The 24813-nt window shown below is 34.6% G+C and overlaps 1 protein-coding gene across 1 annotated transcript; it reads right to left on the reverse strand.

Moving 5' to 3' along the window:
- Positions 1 to 1427: 1427 nt before the first annotated feature.
- On the reverse strand, positions 1428 to 24416 carry LOC130641529 (uncharacterized). Its single transcript, XM_057448362.1, has 9 exons — positions 23884 to 24416; positions 23509 to 23625; positions 22843 to 22947; positions 22706 to 22771; positions 22163 to 22225; positions 21246 to 21449; positions 20532 to 20636; positions 2303 to 3095; positions 1428 to 2167 (listed from the first exon to the last, which is right to left on the reverse strand). The coding sequence occupies exons 1-9, from the start codon at positions 24277 to 24279 to the stop codon at positions 2019 to 2021; spliced, it is 1998 nt and encodes a 665-aa protein (XP_057304345.1). The 5' UTR covers positions 24280 to 24416; the 3' UTR covers positions 1428 to 2018.
- Between the last annotated feature and the right edge of the window lie 397 nt (positions 24417 to 24813).

Raw genomic sequence — 24813 nt, forward strand, 5'->3', positions numbered from 1 at the left:
TCACTTTTGGTCGCACAAGCCGAAACCAATACACTCCTCTCCTCCGGGACGAGTGTAATTACCCCCGTGATCTGAATCGTCCATTCGGCTCGGTATCCACAGAAAACAAATAGGACACTTTTACTGACAGTTTTATTACTTTATTTTGACCGTTCCCGCGTAGTATACCAATCAAAACGCCTAATTCTTTGAAACACCAATCCAAGATTTTTGCGCCCTGGAGATGCCAACGAAGGAACATGATGACGAAGGCCATTTTGGTTTTGAAAGTGGTCGTGGCGAGTGCTGGGTTTGAAGGTCTGTTTGACTTTATTTGTCTTCTAAAAGCTTTTTATTTTGTGATATTTGTTATCTTTATGTTCTTATAAATATATTTTCACGTTTTTTAGCCATCTTAAACGAGCCATCTTTCGAGGCGATTTTTGGCTAGGAACGAAGATTTTTTAGCATCATTCTACAGCCAGCTAGCTATAGCTACCCTTACTTATTACCATTCAGTTTGGTATAACAGCTTTTTAACATAACCAATATTTATTTTTATGTCGAAGTTGTGTTTATCTAGCTCTTCTTACCTACCTCTGGGTAAAAAGTGAATGCTAAATTAATGCAGTTAGGCAGCTACCACTTTTATTACTGTTATGAAAACTTATGCTGCAAAATAAAAAAGAGTATTTTTTTAACTGAACAGGATAACGGCTTTAACTTTCCTGAGTTTTTTTAAAAATGGTGTTACGCCTATACTCATGTGCGACACGGTTTACCTGTACTAAGCGCTTAGTACAGTGTTAACAACGGCTATTTCCTGTGTTTCTGTTTAACCGAAGTTGCAATAACGTTTTTTCCAGAAAAAGCTATTACACCTATATGGATAGGTCACATTGTTTACCTGTACTGAGCACTCAGCTTGGAGTAACATTTCTTTTGAACTTTCACCGGGAACATTCTCCAAAAAATAAAATTCTGGTGTTTAACGCCGAGTATGCTATGAAGGGGTAACAACGGGTTGTAAACTGTGCTAAAAGGGTATATATTAAACAAAAACACATGTCCAACACGGTTTACCTGTACGAAGTGCTCAATTCAGTGTTAACGACGGGCTGTTTCCTGTGATTCTGTTAAACTGAAGTTGCGATAAAGTTTTTTTTTTTTGGAAAAAGGTATTACACCTAAATGAATGCGCGACATTGTTTACCTATGCTAAGGTAAACAATTTCAGGCTGCCCGGAGCAACATTCATTTTTGAACTTTCACCAACATATGCATACCTGTACTAAAGCGATCCATCTGATCGTGTGGCACAGTTTACGGCTCTTATTAAGCGCTCCACAGAGTGTTGAAAACTCCGAGTCACATCTTGACTTGTGGCTTACCCTGGCGTTTCGACGCCGGGTTTCCCGGCTAGTACAAACAAATTATTCAAAAATAACTTATTGGTAATTAAACTACTAGAATCTATAAAAAGAAGCTAGACAATATTACAACACTAGTAAGAGGTTTAAATTATAGAACTATAAATAGAAACAAGTGTATAACAAAAATTAATGTATTAAAAAGGTTTTTCTGCATGTTACAAGGGAAGACGTGACCTACACGGCCTTTACAAACATTTCAAGGAGCTTCAATATCAATGCGAAAACTGTAGACTCAGGAAAGAGGTAGTTGTGAACAAAATATTTTTTAAAGTTATCTAATTTAAAAAAAACGTTTGTTATTCAAAACTTAGGTTTCAAGAGATAAAAGAAAGCACTGGTCTTTCTCGCTTTATTTTTTAAAGCCAGGAAAACAATAAAGGAAAGAAATGCTTTTAAAAGGGTATATCATGAAGTCTAGGTGAAATACGATCCTTGGGAATATAATTGATAGTATAAAACTTTATCAATCTATGTTTTATAAATACGTTATTCCAGTATTTCATATCTGGTCTTTCTTTCGAACGATAATAACACAACTCTTTGCTGTCATACTTGACTTGTTGAAGTAAGTATTGGTACTAAATGATTCAGATGGTTGGAGAGATATTAACTGAAGAGACCAGCAAACTTGATTCGATGATCTTGTACATTTTGCTGATGCGTTTTTAACATTTTATGAGAAAGTACTTGTTGTTTATCCTCGATCGTTTCGTGGCACACAGTACACATAAAACCAGTAAGAGGGACGATGAATTCTGGAAAGGCGAAAAGAGGAAATATCTCTTCAAACCTATCTATATAACGCAAAACCTATCCAGGCAAAAATTTTAGGAGTAAATGAAAGCAGACAGACAGACAAGATTACAAGACATAAAGTAAAAGCGACTTACTATCATCTGAATCATCAACAATAGAAGTAGGTGATTCATCCTCTTTCTGGTGAACACCTATTTCAGATTTCTCTAAATCAAGCAGTTTATTCTTAAAGTTTTCTAACTCATGCTCTAAGTCTCTATTGCGTTGTTTTATTTCAAGTAGTTGCGTTATTTGACTTTTACTAAAGTTATTTGCATTTGGAAGCTGTTCTGTAGAAGTTTCTGTATTTTCAGTGCATTTGTGCACATCTGTTTTCATGGTCACAGTATTTACCTCATTCTGTGTAATTAAAGACAAAACTGGCTCGCTATAGTTTTCTGTTTGTTTAACTTCATCCTCTTGAACCATGGTTTCTGTTACTTTTGCTTCGACTTGTCTTTTAAGACGTTCCTTAAATTCACAAGTATTAAGTTCAGTTTCTGAGATGGAAATTGTTGAAAAGTCATTTTTGTTACTTATTTCTTTTGCATTGTTTTCATATCTTCGTATTTCTTCAGCAGTATCTCCTGAAACTACATCAATCATATCATTAACACATTCTTTACCAGCTGTACTAGTCTGTTGATGTCCAAAAACCTGATGCGTAGTTTCTTTGCATGGCTCTTCTATAATAGTGTCTTGTTTAAACGGTGAAGTTATCGCCTTGTTTTGTTTATTAGGAGATATTCGTTCTGTATGTTGCTCACACAACATTTTCGGTTTCTTATCCTTTTCAAGCTGATTTTTATCTGATTTCTTCACGTCATCTTTGTGTGTATGCCAATAATTTGTTGCATGTATTTTCGTAACTTCCATTAGATGGTTAGCCTTCATAGAGAAAATTTAATTTAATTTAACCGATAGATAGGATATCTTAAAGATTTCTATGGAAACCAATAAATAAAAGTTTATTGATTGGTTCAAAAGATATTCAATTTTAGTTAAAGCAGAGAAGTTCCATGCTCCAAGTCTGCAAATAAAATCGTGAAGCTAGACTGCAAAAGGTTTTTAGAAAAAATGGAATAACTTTGGTTGAGAACACGTTTGTCAATTCAACTTATACGAACCTCTTTGTCCTGTTTGGGAGGTTCTAGAAAACCATTTAGAATTAACGGTGGCGTAATATTAACTTTTTTCTATATTCTTTTTTTGTGATGTAGAAATTTTTGTTCGCCATAAGTAGCATGGATTGGGCGAATCGAAAAAACACTTTACAATTTCACTTGTAGCACAGAAGATTCTAGCGAGCATCCCACACACCAACTCCAGATGTTTTTCGGTGCTTTTCTGCTTAGCAGGCTCAGCTTCCCTGCTCCTAATACTCTATGCAGTTTGTGCTATACTAGGCATTAAGGAACATTTTTAAGGGTGAACTTTCAGAGGCCGTTCCAGCATTAGAACAACGCAATTAGGCAGAAAGACGGCCCACCTTCTCGCTGATCTGTGGCCTCACGGTCTGTCCATCGCAAAACAGTTATAATAAAGGTCTGACCTGATATTTATGCAAAACATTACTTGTGGTGCCACTCGTGGAATCGGAACGCAAAGTCACTCAAAAACATTTAAACACGCAAATACTCAATTCTTTTAAATTTTTAATATTTTGCTATACGATTTTGTGTATTAAAAACGAGGAATTAAAAAATAAAGCTATTCCGTGTTTATGAATAATTTATTACTTGAAAAACTATCAATAATAGAAACTTATTCATTTTTATTTCTATAATATTTTCAAATATCAACCGTAGAAGAGACGAAATTTATTGAATAAACGAATAAGCAACGGGATACTTCAATTTTATGTACAAACATGAGTGTTTACTCTCTTTTAACCTCTTAATAATGCCATCCCAAGCCTCAACCACAACCACACTAGTCTTCTCGTCAATTATTTTAACATCTGAACGTTGATGATTATTAAAATAAAAAAGCATCTTTTGTTGTCGTCTAATATTTCTTAGTATTGCCGAATAAATCTGAGTTAACAACAACAAAGAATGTAATCTATCCAGCAACGGTTATCTCCTCTTATCCAACCGTTCATCTGCAATAACGTCATCTACAATAAACAGCACCTAACAACCTCCCAGTTCCCTACTAAAAACCCAATAACTTCAAACAACCTATCACCAGGCTCAATCAAAAATACACAATCATCAGTCCACAACCACGTTCTTTCCACAAAGTCTTCCTTCCGCCCATTTCCATGCTCCTGCAAGCGACCACAAGCAATGTTTCTTCACCTCTTCACACTGATGATGACTTTTAAGACCCGAACTATACAATTGATTCGAATGACCCTCTACCGTCACACTCACCTTACTAATTATAGGATTATAAAAATTCTCACTACCATACCTATTTTCATACTCAAACAAAATCAATACCCTCTAACGATCTAGAGGGTATATTAAACCGAAATTCCAAACACTATCAGCCTTATCGACAGCCACCGTCCTGTGTGTCAACACCCTGTTATACAAAACAGCAGTATCCGCATAATTCCTCCTAACCTCATTCGCCAAAGTCTTATCATTAACGTCATGCTCCAAAGTTATTCCATCAATCGTATACGGAGCATTATTATCCATACTCGTAATAACACTCCCATAATCGTTAAACGTCAACTCGTAAGTCAACCTCTCCGATAATCCAGATTGATGGAAGGGCATAGTACCCTCAAGCAACTCAAAATCTAATAGAATACAAAATTTACCCACCCTTTGCACCCACCCTCAACTTTCTTAAATTCTCACTACAAATACCCAGGCGAATATTGCCTCCCCACTGTCCACTTGTCATCCACAAATCCTGCCAACACATCAACTTATCAAAATCATCAATAGACACAAGTTTATAGTACTCTATCTTAACGACAACTTGCTTAACAACCGCCCTACCCAAATAATTAACAACAGTTGTATCACCATCCATGATCTTAAGTTTAACATTGAACGAAAATCCCGACGTAACTGGAACAACAACACCATCACTAGACAAATTAGGAAATCTAAGTGTCAAAAGTTGATTCTGGTCAATTGTGCTCGGATCATTAGTGACTGATATATGGTGCATCAAGCCTTTAATTACACGTGGTCTTCTAATACTTCTTGTGAGCAATAACTTATTCCCATACATATTTTATTCACATAGGTGTTTTCCTAAAGTGCAAAACAACTTCAATAGGATAATTCGTGAAAGTTTTACCATCAACAATACTAACATTCGGAGAATGAATACACACCCACAACAACCTCTTATACAAAATATTTCTAGGTTCCATATTCACAACGCTTCAATACCGAATCGTCTTCCCACTGACATGCCAAATATATAAATCCCTACACTTAGCTCCATCAACTATATTATCACAACTATTTAACTCTTTCAATCTAAACGACAAAGATCTAAGGCCTTCAAAAGTATCAAGTTTCAAAATCATTTGCCTCAAATATTTAGGCATAACAACGTCATCACTAATACTAACCTTTCCATTTTGTTCGGTAAACGTATAAAACCCCGCCTTCAAAATCTTCTCTTTATCACAAGACGAAACCATCTTGTCCACAAGAACATTATAAGACGAAGAAATAAAACTTGCACTAACCAACCCTACTAACAACACCAAACTCACAAGTCTTACTAATATCCGTAATCCTCATATACATTTACCTCCTCCACAAATAATATCCCAATAATCCAATCACACCAGCAACAAATGCGATCTCTCCAATCTTTTGTTTCTCATTAGGTACGTAATAGTCACTCAGTTTCGTCTCATTAAACTACAACAACCTAACCCCTAACCTGATAATCATCCCTGACCTTTCTATTCCTCCTCAATGTCTAATTACATCAATCCTCTGAGCCCTCTCCTTATTAATTATATCCAGTCTCTACAAAGTCTTATCATGTCTATTTCTCTCTTCATCAGTACCACCAAGCATTCTAGCAATCACACCATCACCACTAAAAGCAGCAGCATTAACCACAGCAGAACCAACCATCATCGCTAGCACTCGCCATTTCCTTAGAACCAAAAACAATCCAATCCCACAATCAACCGACAAAACCAATGCAGTCTTCTCTTCTTCATGTTCCTCGAGTGGTTTGCTTACTTCGGAAATATGATGGAATGGTTACTCTTAGATACACGTTTAGCAGGTACACGTTTAGTGGATACATGATTACTATTAACCTCAATATTAGTCTCCCCAATCCTCATAGTAGGCTCTGCAAGCTTAGTGCTATAATGCTAACCCTTATAGCCAAGCCTGACCAACATATCCAACGACAACATATTCGCTCCATAAGCCACGGGAAAATCAACTTAACTTCTGGCATAATTCAACAAACTTTCATATCTACTAATATCACCATCAATATCAACGGCTCTTACAACGATAACCTCAAGTTTTTGAAGATACCCCCTCCGTGCTATCGGATGAAAAATACTCCTCTTCACACCAATCTGACTAACGATCAACAAATAACGATATTCCATCACACTTTCAGAAATTAATGGCAAAGCTTTCTTATTAAACCCCTACTTCTATCAATTATCCACCTTGAATAAATAAATTATTCAACCAATCACCACTACCACTCCTATTCCAAATTTACCCGATCAAACATTATAATACTGAGAAAAACCACTTTCACCGGGTAACATCACCCGAAGAGTGTGTAATATCCTCCTGACATGATAATAAACATGAAACCTATAAACACCCTTTAACATCCCACCACCTCTATGTTAATGATCGGTAGAAATACCTAAACACGTAAAAGCACGATAAATAGCAAACCCAAGTTGAACAGCCCAATAACCAAAATACTTAACACTTCCCCACAACTTCAAATCCTCACTGCTTTCAATAAGGCCATTAGGATGACTGGTACGTGAAATATCGGAACTATAATGAGTACACACGTTGGAAAACACGATATCAAAAAAGTCCGTTGACGTCACATACATCCGATGCTTATGTAGGTTCTATACACTTAACGGATAATCACCAATTCTATAATCCCTTCCTTTTTTCAATCAGATAACTTACACCTGGCCTAAACTTATAAATATTAATTTTGTTGTAATATATAATAAAACTATTCCACCCACACCAGCAAGCGTTGTCCTTAAAGGTAATTAACTCCTGTATGTACGGAGGTGTGGCACCCGATATCAGCAGCAAATATCTGAAAATCATAAGGCAGAACCACATTTTTTCAAAATTACCCAGAGTTCCTCAACGTTGTCCGTCATTTTGGCTAGCGCTGAAACTTGTGACTGAGACAGGGTTGGAAGCTCAGGGATCGTGGCTTGAAACTAAAGACATGCAAAGAAATGCCATGAATAGTACAAGGGAAGGAAGAGGAATTCTTAAGTAATTTTTTTTCATTGGATTTACAAGAATTTGAGGTACCCCACAATGAGAAGTAAAGAACAGAAACGCCTTTCCAATGTCTTATGATGACGGATGGTCACATCTGGATAATATTTATTTTGTGATTTTAAGCTACCTAGCCAGTACTATGCCAGCACTCCAGGGCACATTTGTTATTAAATAATTATAAGTGATAAAGTACAAGAGCTAAATATATTACTTAAGTGTAGCTAGCTGCACAAAAGATTTTTCAAGGCATTCTGTCATTTTAAATAAAAATAGCTAGGCAGTTATTTGGACCTCCCATAGCATTCAAGACTTGAGTATATAGCTAGTTAGGTATGCAAGACATTACATGTTGGTAAACATGTTTCCACGACAAACTGAAACCTATATTTCATAAATAAATTATGTAGATTTTCAGTTTTCTTTTATGAAATAACAAAATTTGGGAAAGTATAGCCAGAAGTAATATTCGCTTGAAGTGGGAAGACCTACTCGTCAGGTTAAGACTTAGTAAAGTGTAAACTGTTTCACATGGAGGACACTTAGTGTAATGTGTCACAAATCCAGTGGAGCACTTATAGCATTAAGAATATCTTTTTCATAAACCAACATTCACAGGACTAATGATAAAGATAAGCCTATTGTTACTTCTGCAAAGCAAATACAGTTGTTTAGCATTTTTCATTTTGCATAAAAATTTCCTGTGGATATTCAAAAATTAATTGTGAGTGGCAGCAGACTGGGCGATTAGTGCAAAGTAAACGTGTTGCAGATCCAGTTGGACAAAAAAATAACTTTCTAACCACTTTGTATTTATATGGCATAAAATTTAGATTATGTATTTAGCACTGTGCTTTAGAAGCACATTCCCACTTTCTCTGAGCTGGATAAGGTATTTGGTCCTAAACCTGGGACACATTTTATCTGTTTAAATTATTTATAAACCTGAAAATCACTTAGAATGTTTTCTGTACACATGGCTTGTCAAAATTGATATGTTGTCAAAAAAAGTTTATCGGCGTCTCCAAAAATGGGCAAAATTAAGAACTCAGAAACTACGATAGTAGTAAAAAAAAATTTGGGGTTCATTTCATCAAACTGGTTTAAAAAAAGTAATACTAAGTTTCAAGTCATTATTTCAATTTTTACTGAAGTAATAGGACTTTTACTTAGTATAGTTTTAGCATAGTTTTTCAAACTGCTGACACCAAAATGACTGCAGGGAATAATCGGTTTGAAAATATTTATAATATTTTAATAACAAACTTTTTCTCTTGATGTGTTTTTATTTTCCTGCAAAAGTTCTTGCATAGCTTATGTATTAACATTAGGATAAGAACGAAAAAGTTACTGTGAGACATGGGTTTTAAACTTAAAAATTTCCATCGAGAAATTTGAAAACTAATGAATGACAAAATCGCAAAAGTTTATCTTCAAATTTTTAATTTTTGTTAATGTAAAAGTAATCCACATGAAAAAAGTTTCTGATGCTTTTTATGAAGAAATCTTCCATATTAGCCATATGGGGTAACTTGATGAACAATGCATTTTCCTGCAGGTGTTCTAAAATATGTGTAGTATAATCTTAAAAAATGTGATGTAATTTTCCTCTTTAAGTTTTGACTTTTAACCCAGCTAAAAAGCTCATCCTTGTCCTTTCATGCTTAGTCTAGCTAGCTATAGCGAAAAAGTTTAATATTAAAACTTGACTTATTTTACTGAGTATTAAGTAATAAATGCTAGTTTAATCCTAAATGTAACTATAGTAGCTAAGCTACCTGTAAGAACAACATCAAACAACATCGAGGTTGTTCTCTTTTGTAAACAAACCCATTGGTATTTTTGTAATAAGTACCAAATTTTATGTGTTTATTTCATGCGCTTATGAGTGTAACCAAAGTGCCCTGTACGTACGTCCTAAAAATTTATGTCGTTGGCTCACTCTTTACGAATGACACCCCGTAACAAAGGAAAACCATGCTTTGCTATTTACCGTAACTTATACCGAGATTTGGTTGTTATATATATCAGAATTAATTGTCTTTAAATGATCAACAACAAACTTTACGGTTATTTTTCCCAATAAGACCAGGAAGTACATCCAATGCCTTCTCCCCAAGTTTAGCCAACAACCTTGATAGAGATTTTATTTGTTTCTTCATCCATTCACCTGCACCCTTAAGCTCGGTTCCCAGTGTGGTTTAAGTGTGTTTTTAAGTATGTTTTAAATACGATTTTAAAGTTAAAGCATAATGTGAACGTGTTCGTGTTTTAAATTTTTTGGCATAAAACCTGTTTAAACCACAGATAAAATAAAACCTTAGATCAAAAAATTTTGATATTGTGGTTTAAAGTTCAAAGGCGCCGACAAATGCCGAAGGAGTTTTCAACGATTTTAGGGCACATTTTGCGCATTTTCACGTTAAGACAAAAAACAGAATAAAAAATGGCAGAAAAAAAACTAAGTTTGGGACAGAAAGAGAATCTTAGCGAATATCCAGTGATTTTTGATAAATCACACAAAGGCTACCAAGAGAGAAACGCTACATGTTTTTGCTTTTAAAACACAGTGGGAATGCTCGGGTTTTATTTTAATTTTTAAAACACATTTAAAATCTTTTAGGTTTGATATTTAAACCCAAGTTAAACCACAGTGGGAACCAAGCTTAACCACCACCACTACTACCACCAATATTATCACTACTACCACCAATATTATCACCACCACCACTAATACCACCCTCCACAGCCAATATAATAGTACTAACTCTCACACCGATAGCTGTAAGTATAGAAGCAATAGTAACCCCCTGCCCCCTAGGCAACGTCTTTACCCTTTCCTTCAACGACACATCACCATTCATAAATTGCTTAAACGACTCCTTAATCTTCACAAACTCACTAGACAACTTACCCTTTAAGATTAAAATTTGTTCCTTACGCATACCAAAATTTTCCTTCAGCTCCACAATCCTATCCTCAACTTTCTTCCTCTGCTTTACATATTCATCACTCAACTCATCACTCTCCCCAATAATAAAATCATTGTTTCTCATACTCCTGATCCAAATGAACCTTTGTCATATCATGTTTTGCTGTAGCAGTCTTCAATGCACCCCTAATATCCCGCAATGATTTATCGAGACCCACTATCTTCCCAAACTCAAGTCTCTGTCCATCCTTATTAACTGTCTCGACCACTTCAACTTATCTACCTTTCAACCAACTCATTACCATCCAACTTCTCTAATTCACTGTTATTTGGCATTTTATTCGCTAACTCCTCCGACTCATGTTCTTCCAATAAGTATTGGTTCAATTTTTTCCTCGATTCAAACCACTTATCAACATCATCGGATGGAAAGCCAGATTTCTTAATCGTCCTCTACCCAAACGTTCCAACAATGTTATCTCAGCTCTAAAAAGTTATCTTTTTGCTTTTACAAATTCTTAACAACACATAACGCAACTTACCCTCTTTCATCTTAAAAAGATCATAACGCTTCACAATGTGATCGGATGAACCCAACTCTTTCTCATATTCTTCATAAAGATCATCAACCTTAGTTCCTTTCAATTTAGTCCTTAAAGACAAACCTGAAGAACTCCCCTCGTTTATTTGTCCAGTATTAGTCTGTGTAGGATCACTATAAGAAGCTTGTTGGTGGAATGTATCATCAGTATTTTCATCATCATCAAAACCCACATAATCAACACCCTCTATATCTAAATCTGCCACCACTATTTCCTTACAAATAAAAATTTGGGGGCCCAAGAAATCTATCCAAAACTTCCATCCGCTCCACCAGAAGAAGAAACCTCAATGCTGGTATCATAAATGGATACTATAGTGAATTAAAGACAACAAAGGAGAAGCTCCAGGATGAGTATAAAACATTGCAGGAGGTTGTCCATGGCATGTAATTATGTTAGTGGGGCCGAATGTATGAGTACTTTGTTGGTGCAGGGTCATTGGCATCAGTACTAACAGTCATCGCCTTACCAGCATCTGTAGCATTCGGGTCCCTATCCATAGCCTTCGGCCTATCAATCCTATCCAAATAAAAATTCATCAAAAGATGCCAAAATAGGATAAACAGATACTTCACCCTAATCGATAAACTGAAATCGTCCATTGTAATAATCGAGACTCCAATATCACAGGACGAAAATGGTAGTGAAGAGTTTAAGAAGATAAGGGATAAGTATATTAGGATTACCAGGGAAATAAATGAAGTAAGTATTAAGTCAAATAACGATCAAATGAGGCTAATATTGGAAAAAATGGACAGCCCCGAACAACAATTATATTCTTCAGCATGATATAAGTGACATAATGACATAAGTTGTTTTTATATAAATGGATAAGAAGTTAATAAGGGTTTATTATGGGGATGGTGGGTATTGGAAGGGTTTATCAGCAGTGGATAAGTTGGCGAGGGCAGCTGAACCAACATTCCAAATTCACTTACCCTGACCAAAGTACATACCAAGACCAAATTCATTATATGACTTATTCCTAAAACCAAACGAAATCTATCAAGCTGACCTCTTTTACCTTCCTCACGACAAATATTAACGAAGAACATACAAATACGCTCTGTGTGTTGTTGATGTTGCGTCCAGCAACCTACCAACTTACCTAAAAAACAGCAAAGAAGATGATGGCTGGATTCGAAAAGACTACACCATTAACGTACTCCTAATAATGGTGGATGAGGAAAGGAAATTTTACAGTGATGTTACAAAATCATTCAGGAATCATTCCACATCCATCCAAAGAGGTGATCCAAAACAATACAGAAGTCAGGGTATTGTTGAAAGGTTTAATAGGACGTTAGCAGAGAGATTGTTTATTCATTAGTATAAGAAAGAGAAAATGGTGGAAGGGTTGTTGAATGGGTTGCTAGGTTGCAGGGTGTGGTTTGTGGTATTAATGAGGATAAGACTATTGGAATGAGACCTGTTGGTGCGGTTAAGGTGGATAGTATTTATCAGGGTTTTTCATTGCTAAGGAATGATGGTGTAGTGTTGTTGGATGTGGGTACCTCTGTGACATATTTGTATGAAGCTGGTGAATTAGAGGGTGGTAGGAAAAGGGCAACGAATCCAAATTGCTCGGTGGATGTGTATAAGATTGTGAAAAGGTGTCATTAGTGTCAATCAACCGACGTCGTATTATTTAAATGGAGTAAAGAGGTATTTTGTGAGGGAGAGATTGTTTGTCGTTTAGTTGTAACTAGCTGACAGTTGGTTACTTGTTTCGGATGGAAGGTTTTGCCGATGTTTACGGTGGTGGTAGTGCGAAACGTGAAAGATTAATTGCCTGTGTTAATGGTGATGGTGCGAAGCAATATCTCCGGAAACATTATATAGAGGAACATATTAGTGCTTTGTCGGTAGATGATGCTGAGAAGATTCATTCGCAGTATGAGTGTAGATTGGGGGCTACGATGGTAGAATCATTGGGGAAAACAATTATTAGCCTTTATTCAAGTGTTGTTTCAAATGCTTTTGATTTGGGTGATAGTGAGTTGGGTGATGATCTGGAAAATGATCCCTTTTTAAATGCAGCTTTCCATAGAGTTACGTGTGACTTGTACCTCAAAAACATTATCTAAAAAAATCTTGGAAAGATAAATATGGAGACAGTAACGAAGAAAAAGAGAATCCAAAACTGACGAGTTTAATGGGAAAAGGAAGGATAAAATATTAAGGGTTGTGGAACATATTGAGAAAAGGGATGTAAAATATGAGAAGGATAATGGTTATCTTATTTATTTAGTTGGTGGTTTGGTTGTTTTATTGTGTGGGAGTGCTTGGTATTTCAGGAAGAGTAGTGATGTTGATGTGACGAAACCCGTTGTGGTGCAGGAGTCTACACATGAAAAATCCAATTTAGTGAACTAAGTATTGGTTATGCGATGTTACTGAAAGGTCTTCTTGACTCTGTCAATTAGTTAGGATTGTCGCTGTGTCTATGTTTACGTAGGAATTTCTTGTCAAGCAGAAGATTATTCCAGATAACGTGTAGATAATAAAATGTTGATTTATTCTGGTCGTGTGGTTGTTGATCACGAGCATGATTTTGATGGGGTGTTGATGGATGAAATTAGGGTCAAGAAGTTATTTCTGATAACCCAACTCCTTTGAATAGTGAAGGTGTGTTGAGGATTATAAAGGATAACCCAACTCCTTTGAATACTGAGGGTGATTGAAAATTATCAGGGTATTTCATTGTTAATTAATTCAACAATAAATACATATTAACATTTGAATATTTCAGTATTTCGGACTCCAAAATTTACTAAAATGCTGACGGTGCATGGTTTGATAACAGCTGATCTGAAAAAGAAAGTCGAAAAATGAGAAACAAGAATACAATTTTACCATAAACTGCATTAAAACCAGGTTGTTTAATTATTGTCTCTTTAACCTCTCTTTGCCTCTTTGATTTGAAAATGGAACATACAAATTAATGCCATGTGATGCACAAGGTATATTATATACATAAATATATGTATATAAATTTAATCAAGCTGGGTTTTAATACCTTTGTTAAACAAGTAACATATTAAGCAGGCGATACATGATTTTGAAACCTGTTAGCAATACAGAATTTATTTTGTTGAAACCGACTTATTGAATTCAACAAATTTGATTGTTTATTACCGTAATGATCCGATTTAAGCGCCCAGCATTTGTTTAAGCGCCCCCTTGAATAAGCACCCAGGTAATTTCCTCAAAGTTCAATAAGCGCCCCCCTCGAATAAGCACCCGCCTAATAAAAGGAGGCGCTTAATCGATGTTGAGAATGCTCAGTTTCCTGGTAACATTTTATCTGACAATGAGGAAGATGATATCGCTGTTGTATAAAAAGCAAAACTAAAAAACCCTAGAAAGACTAAACTTCATTTTGTTACATGTTTGTTTAGTTTTATTTTTCAGGAAAAAAAAAATTAAAATTACCGTTGCCTTTAATTTGTACAAAATTAGGAAACATTTATAAACGTCCAGTATTTTTTAGGCGCCTTCCTTGATTAAGCGCCAAGGCAAAAAATCCAAAAATTTAATAAGCGCCCAGGGCGCTTGTTCGGATCATTACGGTATCCTTTTTATATTCGAATACTTAAATTTGAATTTCTTTCAGGGAGTCACATTAGTTGCAATTTTTCATTCAACTGATTGGTCATTGTTTTGTTTGACAAATCAAAAAAGTTAAACATATCTAACTTCTGAAACTTCAAATTAACAAATCAAATTTAACAAGTTGAAACAAAAAACGGTAAACACACAATAAATTTGCGGATTTGATAAATCTATGGTCCTTCTCGTGAGTTTTTTAAAAATCAAGTCTTTTCTAAGAAATCTTAGAAAAATATTTTGTGATACTTTGGGTGAGTTCAAAAAAGATTTTCAAGCAAATTAGGCACTCAAGTAGTAGTTAGCCGTTTTCAATGGCACGGTAGCTTAATGGTTATAACTCTGGCATTTTGTGTGGGAGAACAGGATTCGATTCCCCTTGGCACAATTTCTGTCACATGGTTGGGTTAAACTAAGCCATGTGAGGAAAATTAGGAAGATGGCACACTGCGTTGGCTGTTGGATGTTGCAGGGAGTAGTCTGGTAGAGCGCAGACCCTAATTGGGTCTGTGTATCTCAAAATAAGCGTTAAATACTCTAGGACTCCTAATCTAAGCCATGGCCCCTCCTAGAAATAAAAGACAGGGTATATCCCTCGATATTTGTGAGGCTAGCCATTTATATAAATATACAGATCATTTATTTATCTATGCAGAATAATTATATATACAGTGCGTGTCTAACTAGCCACTTATACCACTTGTACTTATACAATAGATATTTTTTTACTTAAATTCCACACTTTTCTTCGTTATTGATCTTCCTTGTAGATCCACATAAAGTCGTGCTTCAATTAAAACCAAAAAAAGGAACAAGAAACGATTGTGCAAAAAAGTTATTAATCTAACTGTAGCCAGCAGTATGTCATATTATTAAACAACAACACTATACTGATTTCAAGAAAAAACATTAAAAAGACCCAGTTAGCTGTAAAAAAACACAAAGAAGCTTGCATCGGCTAACTATATATTCTGTTACAAGCTAATCATCAGTCCACCCTGACTGTTCGGTGCAAGCAACAATAATCTTTGTCACGTTTTGACAACTTTCCTGCAAAAAAATAAAAAAATTCCTGTGTGAATATATACTTTTTATCTGATAGAAGTAGCCCTTTCTCCCCATAAGAATAGGAGTTGGGTGTCCAGCCATGGAAATATTACGCAAAGCAGGACACAGGTTTTTTGTTGCTGGCTCCTAAGAAAAAAAGGCACTCTAATCAAAGCACTATGTAGCTAGTTAGCTTGATAGCTAAGTAACTTTACGACTATGAAAAGGGGTATGTCAGCACAAATCGAAAAAGGAGACCCAAGTCAGCACCAAAAAGAGATAGCTAGCTAGCCAGCACACTGTTCTCACTATATATATAATATAATTCTCACCTGATAAAATACAGGAAACTACGACCAACCAGACCAGCAAGGGGCGAACAACAAAATGTTAGCACTTTCAGTCATGGCCATACACAGAATGTTCTGGCCACACGAAGAGTACACAAACTCTGTTCAGATTGGTCATTAAATTGGCAAAGATTAAAGTGAAGCATCTTCATTGGTTTTCGAGAAAATAGAAATTTTCAGAGGTTTTAGCCTGAACACAAACTTAGCAGTGTCCAGCCTAGCCGCGCTATCCCTATCTATCAATCTATCTTCTCAGGCGGTTTTAAAGATTCCGCCTTCGCTTATTATGAGGGATAACCCACCAAATCCAAATATTAATCTTATGGTGAGTACCGTGAAAAGGTATTTAAGTCCTGAGATTATCCGTGCAGCCGTTAAAGATTATACCATAGAAAAGGAAGATGCTAGGTTATTGATCAAGTTTATCGTTTCTCAGTATATTAATGGTATTGGTTTGTGGGTGCATTGTGGACATGGTTCGTGCATAGTTACAAAGGGTTATACTAAGTCTATAAGTTATGTACGCAATATAAAAAAATATATTGAATTTGAAGCTAAGGGAGATTTGTCTAACTATATTGTGAAGGAGTATGACAAGGATCTTGGGAAACACTCCATGCATTTTGATATTTTCCTGCCTACCTTTGAAAGTGCTGGAATTACCTCGATAGACATAATGCATCACGTAATAAAGTTTGTCTTGAGTCATCATTGTATGATTTAACCAAAAGTGATATTACGATAACTGTTGTGTTTCATCATGATGTTCACTTTGCTTATGAGAAATTGCTACAGAAATATACCAAGGAAGGATTTAAGGGGAAAGGTCCTTTTCTGCTTGCTTATATAACGCACCTGGATTTATATCACAAGAGAATGGTTTTTAGATATATGTAAGGCATGACAAACATATAGTTTTTTTAGATTAAAGATTAAAGAATATGTCCATGATGAAGTGTTTTGACTGTTAGTTGTAAAGGTGAAAAGTCCATGTTTAATCTGTCTAATGAATACGTCTCAAGTGGTGTACCAATACTCACACCCAATGGGTTTAGTGAGATATAATCGGGGAGGGTTAAAACTTGGAGGAAGTCATCAATCTATACGAGTTACTGATGGCAGAAAAAACCAGGGGTATATTACAACATTTCGTGGGGCTATATACAAAGTACTTATCTATCACAAGGTTCTTCCTGGTCATAATGGTGTGATATTACATAAAGAGTTACTGAAGAGATGGCTTATTGGTGATCTTGAGGCATAATAGCCATATTGTCGTTCCATGATAGGGCTATCTTGGTCACCGTTCCTGTAAAAATTTCATGTTTGTAGCTCCCGCTGATGTTCCTTTTCTGTCGGTTTTCTATTTCTTTATACCCATCACATGTTAGTCGGTCTCTGACAGTTTTTGTTACCCCCTTTGCCTTTTTCATTCCATTCCACCTAAAATGCATATACTTTGATCTTAAACCTATAAACCTTTTCGTTACTTTTCCACAACACTCTTCCTTCAACCTTCCTTACTTTTCTTTTTGTTTGTGTTAGCATGGTTAAGATGGTCTTTGTCGTAATTGGAGAGGTCCTAAAGGTGATTGTCTTCTTGTATATCTTGATATCCGTCGTATGCCTGTATTTCGTAGCATAGGAAATCGGTGTCCATGAATAACAGTTTTTTTAGTGGAAGTTGTACATTAAGGACTTGGATATGTCTACGATACATGTCGACATATACCGGTTTATTAAAGGTTGATTTGGTTTGGAGTAGGTGGATGGCAACAACGCTGAATATTGTTCGTTCAATGTAGTCAGGTTTTATTTGATAGGACTATGTTTACCCGGGTTCTTATGTTTTCCATTGTTTTACCGAATACAGAGTTAATTTGAAGAAATCTTTTTCGAATTCGTTGTTTGCTTTTGTTCTTGTGTATTTTAGTTTATGTACGGTGCCATCCAGGGTGATTGTTTAAATTTGATTCCTCGATGTATTTTCGTTAGTCTTAGTCCTAGCATTATGTATTGCTCCAGGCTTTTGTAGTGGAGTATGTATTTTGTTTTAGACCATAGGTTTGGTACTAGTTTTTATTATTTTACTTTTAGTCTTTGTGGGGCTAGCGGGTAATCATTGTAGTCATCGTATAATTCTTGGGGTATTCTAAACCTTACCTCCAGCATACACCCCTCGTTCTTGCTGCTAAAGTTTATGTTATTTAGTTCCTGTTTGTTCATCCATTTAAATCCACCCGTTGGTAATGGCTGTGACATAGCCCATCCATACAAATTATTTTCGTCTAGGTACATTAGGTATTTTGATGGTTTCTCGGGGTCGCAGTTTTCGAGGTATTTATTGTTTGCTTTGAGTACCTGTTAGATTCATGAACACAACACCACGTATTGAATTTTCGAAAAACATCAATATATCAACATCCGTTGGTAATGATAGTTTAATAGATGTCGATTTTATTAAGGCATCCCATGATAAGCAGGGTGCCGTGTAGTACCATAGTACCATGCTGGATCTAATTCGTTGTTTTCCATGCATACTTTTCGGAACTTCTCGAATACATGTTTTTATAATAATACATCTAATTTTAAATATAGGTCATGATATTAACCCATATTATTGATGTTAAACGTTTCCCCTACTTCCTTTGCATGTTGATAGCTCTCTTTCGGTTATGTCGTTTTCATATAATTTACTGTAGAACTCTTTGATGGGAAGTAATGACATCTCGTTGAATCTATCAAAGCTATCCATGTAATTGTAGGGGTAAACATCTTTCCTTTTTATTAGATCTAATCCCCACGATATAGGATTGGTTGGTACTCTGTAGGACCTTCGGCATTGATGCAAAATTCACATGCCTTAAGATGTTAATACTTTGTTGTATATGATTATCTTTATTAAACTCCTGCTCTGATTCAATCTTTTGTGTGATAGATTCAAAGTTGGCAAATATCACGTAAGGTAGTCGCTTTGATCTATTGAAATTAGAAAACTATCAACCGTGATGGCACCTTTTTCTTTGCATGTTACGATGTGTTTTTTGTATGTGGATTCTAGTTGCAAGAGGTTCATGCAATGTTTACATATGAATTTTGTGGTGCCGTGTTTATTTATCTGCGAAAATACTAGCTAAAACATTTATCGTCGATGTTATTAACGTTTACTATATCCATTGTTTTTTAGTTTTTGGGGTAGATAAATATCAGTCAATCCACTTAATACATTATACAACCTGATCCATTAGAATCGCCTAGTTTTTTTAAACTTTCTAATATTTGACGTACTTATTCCTAAAAATATATCATCAAATTGACTATCATTCAAATACTTTATCTTTGATGCTCGAAGATAATGTTTGTCGTATTTGTAATTACCTGTGCTTGGGTGTCACAATGTGGGCTACTGTATGTTCATATTTTATAACTTTACGTAAGCCTCTTTACACATCCTTATATAACGTTGTCCTTATATAACATCCTTATATTGACATTGAGACCTTCGGTAGCATAAAAATTGTAGGCTTTTACTGCGTTCCCTGTTGCTGTTTCTACCAATCTCGGTTCTGAGTTGTCTGATGCATATTCAATATAGGTAAGCAGTGAGGGTGAATCCAAAACCATTAGAATTGTGAGTGAGTGTTGTGTAACAAAATTAAAAATTTCAAAAAATTGTGTATTTGCGTGTATGTTTTTGGGTGACTTTGCGTTCCGAGTACACAGGTTGCACCACCTATATATAAATATCAATCGTTATCGTGAGGCCACGGATAAGTGGCCTTATGGTTTGCCTAATTGCGTGGTCGTAATGCTGGAACTGCCTCTGAAAGTTCGCACTTTAAAAGGTGTGTTTATTAATGCCTAGTACAACACAAACTGCTAAGCAGAAAAGCATCAAAAAACATCTGGGAGTTTGAATCAAAGGCTCCATGTGGGATACTCGCAGTTTATTCAAAAAAACCTCTGGACTTAAAACTACAACAAAAACATCAAGAATAAGGAGGAGCGAGATAATTCCAGAATCTTCTCAGGTGCGCTAGAATCAGCTGTGCTGGAAGCCAAATTGTAAAGTGTTTTCAATTCGTCCAATCCATACTACTCCATTCTCTTTTATAGTCAATATTTTGAGAAACAGTAATATTTTAACACTAGTTTATGTAAGGTAGCATTTAATATCGCAAGTTTTTTTTACAAAAAATAATGTTTTAAGATCCTTTTTAAAAATGTTTTTAGTTTGGTGTTCGTAGTTTATAAAATTTCAACTTTTTCTAAATTATGATTACAATCAACCCAAATTTCAAGATTGCTAATTATAAAAGTTCAGCCCATACCTGTTCGTGTTGTGGCGTTCTTAAATGTTTCGCCATTCCACGTGCATCCCCACAATGCAATTGACAAGAAATACAAAAAGCCTCTTGATAATGTCGTTCAAACTCCTATAAAAAATAAATAAGTTACAAATAAAATTATGAATGCTAAATGGTAGACAGCACTTAATTGAAAATTTGAGCCAAATGGGGGTTTAGTTGCAATCACTAAAAGCTCTTGCATGTACACCATAAAATTTACCGTTAATTACCTACTTACTTGCTACTCCATTACAACTCCTCACACTAGCATTTTTTTAGCGTCTGTACATTTTACTGACTTTACCAAAAGCATTTACAAATAATAAATAACCATGTTCAATTTAAAATATAAATAAGGAGATTCTGAGCATCAATTTTTAACTTATCAAGTTGAATAATATTCCTCCAAAAAATAATTTTAGAAATTAGGATAAAATCCAGCAAAACCTAGAGACATAGATTTTGTCAAATAGGACAAAGACATTGAGGTTTACATCTATACCAATCTTAAGGACTTAAATTTCTTTTAGTTTATAAGAGAGAGCTATCAAGTAATCTAAAAAGTTTCTAAAAACAGTTAACTTGTCTTACCAAGTGCTTTTATATGACTTGGTATAAATGGAGTTTGGTTGAAAGTAATGCATATAATTAGAGAAGGCAGTATTAAAAACAGCAACAACAAACAGAATTACTCACTAAATGTCTAGCAGATTTTCTATGGCGTTCTAGTAATTCATTGGTAGCAAACTCAGAGTAGTTACAAGACCGGCAAAAATATGGTGATTTGGGCTGTGGCCATATACTTTTCATTTGTTTTTCATATGCCTTCAAAACAAAATTCTCTAACGTGAAGTTAGAAGCATCCACATCTTTAAAAATTTCATCCAAGGGTTGTTTGTCCTGACAAAACAAAACACAAAAGTAAAAGAAGTAGGTGTTTAAAACCTTTTATTTAAATGAAATAAAAAACGATTGTGTGTTGCATACACACACAAAATTTTTAACTAAATGAGGACATATACAATTTATTTAAGAAACGTCATGATATGTTAATATGTTGTTTCTGAAGTCGTAGTCTAACTTAGGAGGTTGCTAAGTAAAGAAGAAGTGTTCAAGAAAAAGGATGTGAGGTCTGAAGGTTGCTGAATAAGCTGGTTAATTTTCGACCTAATTTACACCTTTTTATATAAATAAAACATGTAACTTGTATGGCTACTGATCCACTACATATATTGTTGCAAGAACTTTGTTGAACCAGCCTGAATGTTTCTTAACTTTAAAGCATATTTTCTGAATATTTGCAAGTTCCTAAAAGAGTCAAACCCTTGTTTTATGTCCCTAAAATTCTTTTCAGTAAGAACCCTGTCAATCAATCACTTAAAATTGTAAAAACAATTTAAGTGTAAGTAAAAACATCGTGTTTCTTTAGTAAAGTTACACAAGTTATGTACTCTTGTACAGCACTTAGCAACCAAGTTGAATTAACTTTGTTTCACTCTTCCATAAACGAACAGGACCTAAATTCTTGATTTAGTGATTATATAGTATTATGCACACAACTGAAATAGGGGATGAGTTAACTTCATACAAAGCAGTATACAGAAATTTCCAACCTCAATTTTGATCACAACGCCAGCTTTTTCAGCTATCCGCGTAGATTCCTTTAAAGTATGGTGCTATAAAATAGAAGATGCCTCATACAGCAGTAAAAACTGATATCTTAAGTATTGTCATAAAAAATTCTGGATAGTTGTTTTCATAATATAGCTGTAGTCACAGTTAGCTTGTCAATTAAGATAAGGAAATTAATAATAAAAGAAATTTATAACATAATGAAATACCTAGATATTTAAATAAATCTGAAAGATGGGAGAATGCAATTTGCTTTGCATAAGAAGACCTACAATTTTGACTCTTGTTAGGGCCCATGCCCTGCTTACGGATAAGGTTCTCATTTTTCCCAATTATCTCTTTTTATTATACTTTATTCTTTCATTTTTGTTGTTGTGAATTTCATTTGTCTAAACTTTTTGAGTTACATGAGTTGGAGATAAAAATCTTAAATCTTACCGACCTTATGCAAAACTGAAAGATAACAAAGTGATAAAGAAACTTAAACTTGAAAAAAAGTCTTGCTAAAAATAGAGAATACATACTATATTCTTTTTATATTCAAACCAGTCTTTTGCAAATTCTTGAAGCTTGATAAAAATAGCATTTATCTAAAAAATTTTGAAGTTGAAATGAAGCTGATGATGCAACGTGATGACCAACTAAAAACATTTGAAATTACCCGTTGATGAAGCATTGTTTTCAAATGAATGTCATAAATTTGTTTGTCTGTAAAATACACATCACATACTAAACAACAGTTTCGACAACTTTCAATTGGACGATTCTAAAAAACAAGTTAACAAAGAAATTGATTCATTAAAACAAAAGGTTTAAAAAGGTAACAGAATTGTGACACACAAAAAAGTATAAAAACACAGATAAGTTTAGCACAAATCTGTTCTGTGCATTGGAAAACTACAATTTTAAATAAAATTCTAACATCTAAGCATTTGAAATTGTTGTAAAATGCTACTTACACTAATATGAGACAGGAATATTGTAGAACATAAATACGGTATAGAAATTACAGTGTCAAAAAAAATTTTTAAAGTAAAGGCTCAGTGTGTTCATTTACAAATTCAATAAAGGGGAGGCTTTGTGGTACATTTTTCAAAAAGTTTACAGATTACAAAATAAGCTGCAACACTTTTTTCTCCAAAACATCATTAACTCTAAATGACAAAGTAAACCATTTTAATTGGGCATTGAAAGGTGTGGATCGATAGTTTAAAATTCCTGTTATCAAGTGAAAAATGGTTTTCATCTATTTTTCTATGAATAAGAGGAATACTTTCTGAGAATAGATTCAGCTTTTAATTAAAATGGAGTTAATGCATAAATATACTTTAGCAGAATACATTTCAGCATAAGTGATTCCTTTTGTTTTCAAGTTATACTGGTATCTTGCATTAAATCTGCAAACTTCATCAACCAGGAAGGATGCCTGTCCATGCAGATGTACCTACAAATAATCACACTGTGAGTAACATGACAAACAGTAACATTGTTAAAACATAGCATTTCAATTAGGGAATGTTTGGCGACTAAATGAATACACTCACTGCATATACAAAATTTATTTTAAAGTTTTAGATAGAGTTTTTGTCTGAGATAAACATATCCAAAGAGAAACAAATTGCATTATATTTTTTCATAGTAATTGGAAAAAACATGTTAGTTTTTTAGACAATAATCCAGCGTGAAGTAGTTCAACTAGTACCTCCCTTTTGAATTCAGCAATTAATTGTGGATTCATAAAACACACAAATTCTTCATCACTAAAAAATGTTTTCTCCGCTTCAAGTTTCAACTTTTTTTGTTTCTCCTCCTCTTCAAGAGAGCGTCTTTTTCGTATTTGCTGCAATCTGTTAATTGAATTTATACCAGAGTAGGAATTAACTTCCCCATTTCTGTAGGGCAAAGGTCTCTTAGGAATATCTCTATTAGAAACATGAGGGTTTAAATATGGTAAATCATGGTTGAATACAGCAAAGTCTCTTCTTTTGACTGAAGCACAAGCTTGTCTAAAATCATTTTCTGGTCTTCTCCATTGTGGACGAGGTGCAGATCCATATTGAGGAGTCACAGGGGGTGAGAAAAATGGCCTTCTGGACATATTGATTTCCTTTTACAGAGAAAAATATTTTTTAACAGACAGTAACAAAATCAATTAAAATTTTTAATTCAACAGCCCATACTAAGAATGCCAAGAAAATTTTTTGTAAAGTGCAACACAACGGGTGGCTATTGAAAAAAAATTTACTACTATCATATAAAAAATTTACTACTTTTTACCTAAAAGCACCTGCACACCACTATCTATTAAATGTGAGAACACTGGCAGTCAATTAACATAGCATAAAGATTCAGTAGAGGAAATGATAATTCCTTTAAGACAGTCAGAAAAAATATTTAAGCTTAGTAATAAATACTAAAATATAACTAAATAATACACCTTTACAGTACAAATTTTCCTTTTTAGTCAAATAAACACCATGAGCATAAATAAAATAAGAAACAAAACAAAACTGTATGAAAATTTCAGGTTTTACACTGCTAAAATATTAACGCTATATAAAAATATACTACTCAATACAGAACTATAAAACTATAATGTGTACCTACTGTCTTTAAGTGTGAATTGATTTGA

The sequence above is a fragment of the Hydractinia symbiolongicarpus genome, chromosome 4 (genome assembly GCF_029227915.1).
Source record: "Hydractinia symbiolongicarpus strain clone_291-10 chromosome 4, HSymV2.1, whole genome shotgun sequence".
In the NCBI taxonomy this organism is placed as follows: Eukaryota; Metazoa; Cnidaria; class Hydrozoa; order Anthoathecata; family Hydractiniidae; genus Hydractinia; species Hydractinia symbiolongicarpus.